The sequence below is a fragment of the Manacus vitellinus genome, unplaced genomic scaffold (genome assembly GCF_001715985.3).
Source record: "Manacus vitellinus isolate BGI_N305 unplaced genomic scaffold, ASM171598v3 scaffold_46_pilon, whole genome shotgun sequence".
Classification (NCBI taxonomy): domain Eukaryota; kingdom Metazoa; phylum Chordata; class Aves; order Passeriformes; family Pipridae; genus Manacus; species Manacus vitellinus.
In genome coordinates, this window is record NW_021940578.1 from 5,193,058 (window position 1) to 5,201,082 (window position 8,025).

Below are 8,025 nucleotides of genomic sequence, written 5' to 3' on the forward strand. Positions count from 1 at the left end.
GGTGAGGTCCTGGCTGCTCCCTCCGGGGTGAGATGCAGGCGCATCCCTGTGGAGGGAGAGGAGAGGGCTTAAAAGGTCGGAGAATAAACCAAGCATTAAAATTGCAGGCAAGCCCGGGCTGGTTTCCTTGAGGGACACTGCTGCTTGACTGAGCACAGCACACTCTCCCAGAGCTGATCTCCTGATACCAGTAAGATCTTTTCAGTAATTCCTTTCACTTCTGCAGTCAGCCGAAAACATCCATCTCCTGAAATATTTATCTCATCCACTTCTTCCAGCACAGATCAAAAGGAGTGTGAAATGCACCTGTAACCTGCTGGATCATCTGGCACCTCTGGTAACTTTTAGCTGGCAGAGGTGCCAAATCATACTGACATCTCCCAGTCCAGGCTGTAAAGGATCAGACACCAATTATCACAGACAGGCAAAGGGTGACAGGCACCTCATGTTACCTGCAGCACAACAGGAGTGCTCAGCTCTCCTGGGAAGAAACAGCACTGGGACAGAGGCATTAAGAGGGTGGGATATACCCCATATCCTTTGGAGTGGGAAAACATGCAGTTGGTGCCACTACGCCTTTCCCTGCTTGTGCAGGTCAGGGACAGCCAGGAGCTGCTTTTCCCACCCCAAGTGCCATGTTTGGCTGTGTATGGCTCATCTCTGGATTGGGGCACTGGGAACAGGAGGTCCCCAAAGCCAGGGCATCCCTTAGGAAAGATCCAGCTGATATGGGAACGGGCAGACGCCCCACATGCCAGCGCAGAGCCCCTCCTTGGAGCAGCTAATGGCATCAAAAATGCCTTCAACATTATGGTTTCTGGCCAGAAACCCTCCCAGTTCCAGTGAGACCTCCAAGCCAACTTTGCAATCACTGAGACAGACACAAACCACTCAGCCAAGTATTAAATTCAGTGATTTTTGACACAATCCTTTATTATCTGCCAGCGTTGCACCTGGCAGTACTGTACATGGCCAGGAGGGAAATGAGCTGTTCCTGCACCTGCACAGGGGAAGGGAAAACATTCTTTCCTCCAGATCTCTGTGGCGAGGCTAGAAAACACAAAATCTGAACAATTCAAACCGAGCAAGGAGGGCTGAGCTCTGCCCTCCCCCTGGGGAACCTGTCCTGCGTGAGAACTGCCAGGAAGAGCCAGAGCCCCCGAGGCCTGGCAGGGTCCTGAGATGGCAGTGCCAGAGACCCCTTCCCTGCCTGCTGCCCTCCTCCTCTGCCCTTTCCTGCTGTGACAGCCTCCCAGGAAAGCCCAGCACAATGGAAGTGCCTGATTCCTCCAGCTGTTCCCCGTCTCCCACCCGCCCTCTCCCGGCTACTGTTCCCACCTGCCACGGGGAAGGCAGGGAGAGCTTCATGGATTATGGCTGGATAAACAGTAAACCAGAGCATATGGAATGCTTCAGCCCCCCCTGTGCTCCTGCTTGGTGCAGGGAGCAGGTCTGCTGGGCATTTCTGAGGAGGCAGTGCCAGGTGTTCCTGGATGCAGCCCGGGCTGGAGAGCGGGATCAGGGAGCACGGAGGTGATGAGGGTCGATGGACCGAAGGCAGGAGCTGCTGCTGGGCACTGACTTGTGCTCACTGATCTGTTCAGAGGGCCCTGAGGAGCCGTCTGAAGAGAAGCTGAGAGCTTCTGAGGCAGGAGGGTTCTCTGGAACAGGCTGTTAGCGACATGTGACAGCCAAGATGTGTCTCGGAGGGGCAGGCATGGGGACTGAGCCAAACAGAGGAGACACAGCCCATCTCCCTGCATGCTCTGTCCTCCAGGGCTCCAAAAACCAGCCCATCAGCTCCTGCAGTTTTGTATCAACAGACACATAATGCATTGATTTCTCATTCTTTAAAACTCAGTACTCACTCAATGGTTTCCCACACCCACCATGCAGACAGAGGAATGTACACAAAAGTAGTAAATGAAATAGAACTTTATTAGAAGCTTCCAGCATGTTTTATCTGTTCTTCTCCTCCACAAAACTCCTCTTACTGGATATACAGCTGCTATAGTCCATATAGAGCCTGTACATCTCTCTCACTACTTACAGTTACATATCTCACTGCACAATTGCACAGTGTGCTCTCTTATCAGCAACAATACATGGTCTTCAGTCCATCCCTACACACATTAAAATTGCATGGCACTCTGCATTACAAGGAAAGAGCTAAACCTCCCCTCTCTGGTTTCATGAGACAAACATCACAAACATCATTCCTATAAAGCTCACAGGCAGATCCACACTGGTATTCTGGGATGATTTTCCTTAGTACCTTTGTGGATCTGGTCCCTGAGTGCTTAATCTCACATTCATGCTGTTACCAGACTTGGGAGTCAAGAAAAACCCTCATGAATAATGCCCTTGAGTGATGAGGAAGGCACTGGAGACAGGGGAGGAACTGAATTGCTTCCTTTTTATTTCTCACCCCACCTTCCATTCTGGGCCCCCTCGAGCCCTTCCCAGGCCCCCAGGTTACAGACTCAGCCACAGCACCCCCTTAACCCCACATCTCCCCCAGCCAACTTTACCCCTCCAGGGTGGGAGGCAGAAGAGGGAACAAGTCATATATCCAGACCCTTTGTGTGGTTTGGGCAGAGCCAAACACGTACACGTACTTCTTCCTCCTCTCCGACATGCTCCTGTCCTCGTCAGGGCTCTTTCCTGAGACTTCCCTGAGCTCAGGCCCTTTCTCTGCTGCCCCTTTCCATCCTGTGCATCTCCTGCAGAACCCTTCCTGGCTGCCCCTTTCCCTGGCTCTGGCTGTGTGACCCCTGTCCATCCTCTGCCTGTGGGTTTGGGATGTGTCCTTGCAGCGGGTGCTCCTCACCCACGGGGACAGACGTGGCTCTGGCTCAGCAGGGCTGAGGTGGCTGCATGCAACAGAAACCTTATCTCAGCCTCCTGAACTGTTACACTGAGCTGTGACTTCTAGGAGTGAATTCCAAGAGGATGAGTCCTCCTGCAGTGAGCCAAACCAGACATGGGAGCCCTGGGCTCTGCCAGGAGAGCGGCCCCTCCATCCCCCTTTAGCTGCTGCCCAGCCAGCACATGCTTAGCCAAGCCCCATGTTTGGACAGACAGCTCTTCCCAAAGCTCTCTCCACTCTTCCTTCACAGATATCCCAGCTCTTTCATACCAATGAAGCACTTTCCTAGTTTCTTTTGCCCTCACCTCCCTCCACCACCACGTCAGTGCCTTCCTTTGCCACCAGGTGACTTCAGCGGGGAGGAGGGATAAGCAGTGCCCTGGAACAGACACTGGCTGCTCCTAGGGAGTGTCCCAGGAGAGTGCAAGGAAAGACCAGAGCCAGCCCAGGCTGGGCTCCCCTTTTCTCCAGTACAGGTACCGACTGCCTACCGTGCCATCAATTCCTGTCACCGGAACGATCCTGCTTCCTGGGACGTCCTGTCCCGTGTAGGGATGGGTCCAGAGAAGTCTTGGTGCTGGGATCCAGGCTTCTCACACTGTCCAAGAACAAAGTCCCAAGTCTCTGCCTCCACCGTGCCCACCTGTCCCCAGGAAGCACCTCCAGTGTGGGCTGAGCCTAAGTCCGGGGTTGTCCTTCTCTGACCTGCCTCCGGAAGTAGCGGATGGCAGAGAGCGTGCCAAAACTTGCCAGGAACACTGGAAAAGAGCCCAACACATTCCCACAGTTAGTCTGGGTGCTTCTTCCAAACCCAAAGATCTTTTTTCCAGACCTGCAGACCACAAGCTGCTTGGCCCACCCTGTTCCGTGGGCCAGAGAGGGGTCACTCCCCTCCCTCCCCCAGTCTCCTCCTGCCTTTGTTTTTCACCCCCTCCACACTGAATTTATTCCCAGTGCATTCCCAGACACCCACAGCCTGGCTGCCCACATCTAGTGCTGTAGTTTGGGCACATGGATCACACCACCATTCCACAGCAAACGGCTTTTTTTTCAGGGAAACACTAAATAGGCTCCCTGTGTGGGGTAGGGATGTGCACTGGTTGGATACACAGGTTCAGGTGGAGATTTAATGGACTGGTTGGATACACAGGTTTAATCCTGGATGAGGAAGACACAGTTGAAAATCTCACCAGGGTTTCAGGACAGTCCCTTCATTTTCTACTCCTGTTTGGACCATGAAGATGCCAGAAAAATACCATTTTGTGGATTATCTGGGGATTTTCTGATTCCAGCCAAAAGCAGAAAATACCCAAAACAAAAAATGTAGAGATACAACAAAACTAATGGGGATTATACACAGAATCAAGCTTTTCTCTGTACTGTCAGCCAATGTTTTTAGCTTGGTTTATAAGAGAGATTAAATTCCCAAGCAAAACTGGGAACCCAAGCCATGCCTTTGGAGTTCCCAGTTTAAATTCAGACTTGATTTTGATTTATGTGTTAGAGGGACAGAAACAGGGAAATTCAGCTGGAACCTAGGATGCCTAAAGAGAACAGCTAGTCCAGGACTAGGTGGAACTGCCTCCCATCTCCTGTCCTCACCAGGGTTATGTGATCCCGAGGGCACGAGGACCCGTATCCCACTTTTCTCACCTCCCTGAGGCCACGTCCACCATCCCATACCCAGAAGACAAGGAGGAGCAGGCCAAAAGCTCCTTGTGATGATGGCACTGAGCAGCCTTAGCTAATGAGCTATTCTCAGCCCAGGGTGTCAGCTTCCTGTGTGACCTTAGTGGGGAACATTCCTCCCCCTGGACAAGCAGCAGGAAGCCTCATTCCCAGCATCTCACCCCATGGAAGGGGCTCTCCAGGGTTGGACCCTGCACTCAGCTGCTCCATCCAGGGTAGGAATGAGGAATGCTACTCTCACTGCCCCATTCCCTGCTCATCCAGCCACCCACACTCCTGGGGGGGCTCAGCAAATTTGTGATTCCCGAGCTTCCTCTCTTCCCACCACCTATCCCAATGTTGTGGTTGGAGAGCAGAGGATCCAACAGAGCTCCGTTTACCTGCAGGACTCAGTGCACCAGGATAATACTTCAGCTAAGCTGTATTTAGAAAGAAGGTTATATCTTCATAGCACATTTGAAAAAACACATGCACTTGTTCCAGCTGAGATGAGGGAGCCTAAACCTGCACACTCCAGGTCCTGATCCCGCTGCTAGCCAGCACAGATCCTAAAGAAGCCTCTCTTCTCCTGACAAACTGCTCCTGGTCCCTGTCAGCAGCAGGGCCAAGGCTGGGGATAGACTTGTCCTACAGCTCAGCTCCTGTCAGCAGCCACTTGGCGTGGGGAAAGGACAATGTGAGTGAGCAGGAATCAGGGCTGCCACTCCACGAGAGAGGCAAGGCATTAAAAGGACACTTCTCTGGAAAAGCAGGGAAGTGCCTGCACTTTCCCACAGGCAGCAGTGGGTGTATTTGTATCCCCTGCCTTTCTCCCTGCCAAGTCTTCCACAAAGTCATTCCCACCCCTCTCCCGGGCCGGGCACTGTACGTACTGGTCTTCCAGGCATCCGGAGCCTGCAGGTCAGATGTCTTCACTGCCCAGGATGCAAAGGCACAGAACACCAGGCACATGTCTTTGTGGGTCAGCACTCGTGGATCCTCTGCTGTCCCTGCCAGAAGAGGAGCACAAGGTTTGGGTTTTATGCCACAGCCCCTGTCTGTCCCCCCGGGACACGAGTCCCTCGCGCTCCCAGGGAGTCACGTCGTTGTCACGCATTTTCCCTCCCTGGAGACTTTTTTTTCCACTGTTTGTCAAGTCAAATGTGTCTATTTAGGACTCAGTTATGTTTCCTAAGGTGAGGGGCGCATTTTTCACCCCTCTCAGTTTTAGACTTTCTTAAGACCCTGAGGCAAATGTTTGTTAATGCCACCCCAGGGCCTCTGGCTGCCTCACACCTTCCTGTGTATCTTCCCAGAGCAGTGTGGTGGCTGGAAGTGGGTCTGGGGAGTAGATTTAGGAGAAAGTGATTCCTGAGGACCTCTGGGCAAGGGCCCCTTCCTGCCAGACAGTGCCCAAAGGCACACACTGCTCTGGAACAACATCTACTCCCCTGAGAAGCACCAGTGCTCAGCATCTCACTGATCCCACTCCCACCTCCTGCTAAGTCCAGGGATGGGGACATCCCTGAGTGCTCTAAATTTCCTCCCCTGACGGATTTCCAGCCTGGAACTTCATGCTGTAAGAGTAAGTTATTTTTGCTCCCATGTTTATTTGATCAGGCCTTTAATTAAAACTGACTTCCTAATTATCTGTGACCACGGCAAAGGGGCTTTTCTCCTTGCAAACCAACTGGAAGCTCTATTTTGAGGCACCCTTTGGAATGACTCACTCATTGTTTGGGTTTAATATTAACTACGAGGCCCTGTGGCTCCAAGCATCATATAAGCTTTAAGACAAATACACTGGCTGTCCTTGTGGGTCAAACTTCTCTCCCTTTATTCCTGTTTCTCTCACTTGCCTCCAGGAACAGTCAACGTTCAGGTGACCTCTGGAGGGTCTCTGGAGGGTGTTTTTTGAATTCAGAGCATGTTTTTAAAAGTCCCAGGTTCCCTGTCCATGCCTGCTGCAGTGCTGGGAGCCAGCCTGCAGGACCTGGCCAGCAGCACTCGCTTGGCACGGGGACAGTGGGAGCATCCCAAGGGAGAGCCAGCGTGACACAGCATGGGACACATCCCTGCAGGGGATAACATGCTTTACCTCTCAGTGCAAGGGCCATCTCCTCACCTTCTGGCCACACCTGGCCTCTTCCCAGGGGAGCCAGTGGGACGAGGGCGAACTTCTCTGCGGATCCTCTCGGCACCAGAGCCTGGGAGGCTGGGCCTTGGCCACTGTCGGGGTGGATTTGCCTTTGCAGGAGGGACTTCAGAGCCCTCACAGCTCTCTTCACCTCGGAGGCTGGAGCAATTGAGAAAATCCCTCTCCAGCCCATCCTGTTCCTAGGTGTCTCTGGGAAGAAGTGTTCACACACCTCGGGGACTGAGATAATCACAGTGTCCTTGACTGCAGCTGAGCTGGGATCCTCATTTTGCAGCCCAGCGTGGTCCAAGCTGCTGAACTTCTTTCTTTTCCTGTCTTTACCTTTGACTTTTTTCCTGTTTCCTTCTGGTTCATTGAAAAAATACTCGTACAGTTCAGGCCAGGATATTTCCCTTTGCAAGGGTGATCTCCGCCCCTCCACTGAGCTCCCCAGTTCTTCTTCCTCTTGGGAATCACAGAAAAAATAGTCATACATCTCAGGCCAGGTCACATCCAGGGTGTTTGACCTTGCAGAAGCCCCATCTGCAAAGCATGGGGGGCTCAGCTTCCTGGGGATCTCAGGGGCAGGTCTCCAGGGGATCTCAGGAGTAGCAACCCTGGGGATCCCAGCTGCAGTATTCCTAGGGATGTCAATAGGAGGAGACCTGGGGATCCCAGATGAAGGCTTCCTGGGAATCTCGGGGGTAGGCTCCCAAGGGATTTCAATTGAAGGAACCATGGGGATCTCTGAGGGCTTCCTGGGGATCTCAGCTGCAGGGAATCCAGGGATCTCAGCTGCAGGAACCACAGGGATCTCAGCTGCAGGAACCACAGGGATCTTAACTGCAGGGACCCCAGGGATCTCAGCTGCAGGAACCGCAGGGATCTCAGCAGGAACCACAGGGATCTCAGCTGCAGGGAATCCAGGGATCTCAGCTGCAGGAACCACAGGGATCTCAGCTGCAGGAACCCCAGGGATCTCAGCTGCAGGGACTCCAGGGATCTTAACTGCAGGGACTCCAGGGATCTCAGCTGCAGAAACCCCAGGGATCTCAGCTGCAGGGACTCCAGGGATCTCAGCTGCAGGAACTCCAGGGATCTCAGCTGCAGGATCCTTCCAGGCTCCCTCAGCAGCATCCCCTCTGAAAGCTGCCGTGATCTTGGGTTGGAGAGGCTTCCCTGGCATCCCCTGGCACGCCTCTCCTGAAGGAGCCGCGGCTCCGTTGTCAGGGATCACTGGTGCACCGTCACGTACACCCAAGCCACCAGCCTGCCCTGCCTTTGAGGGCTTGGTGGCCTTTGTCTTCCCTGGGGACTGTGCCCCTGGCTCCTTCCCCTTCTGCCTCGGGGG

General features: G+C 53.4%; 1 protein-coding gene across 1 annotated transcript in view; it reads right to left on the reverse strand.

The window, feature by feature from the left end:
• Nucleotides 1-1,917: 1,917 nt before the first annotated feature.
• Nucleotides 1,918-8,025, reverse strand: part of PERM1 (PPARGC1 and ESRR induced regulator, muscle 1) — a 9,326-nt gene continuing 3,218 nt past the window's right edge. Inside the window, exons 5-8 of the mRNA XM_029962402.1 lie at nucleotides 7,537-8,017; nucleotides 6,663-7,440; nucleotides 5,431-5,547; nucleotides 1,918-3,627 (exon numbers count right to left, since the gene is read on the reverse strand). Of these exons, the coding sequence (XP_029818262.1) occupies nucleotides 3,548-3,627; nucleotides 5,431-5,547; nucleotides 6,663-7,440; nucleotides 7,537-8,017 (1,456 nt within the window). The 3' untranslated portion in view covers nucleotides 1,918-3,547. The remainder of the gene's footprint in view (nucleotides 3,628-5,430; nucleotides 5,548-6,662; nucleotides 7,441-7,536; nucleotides 8,018-8,025) is intronic.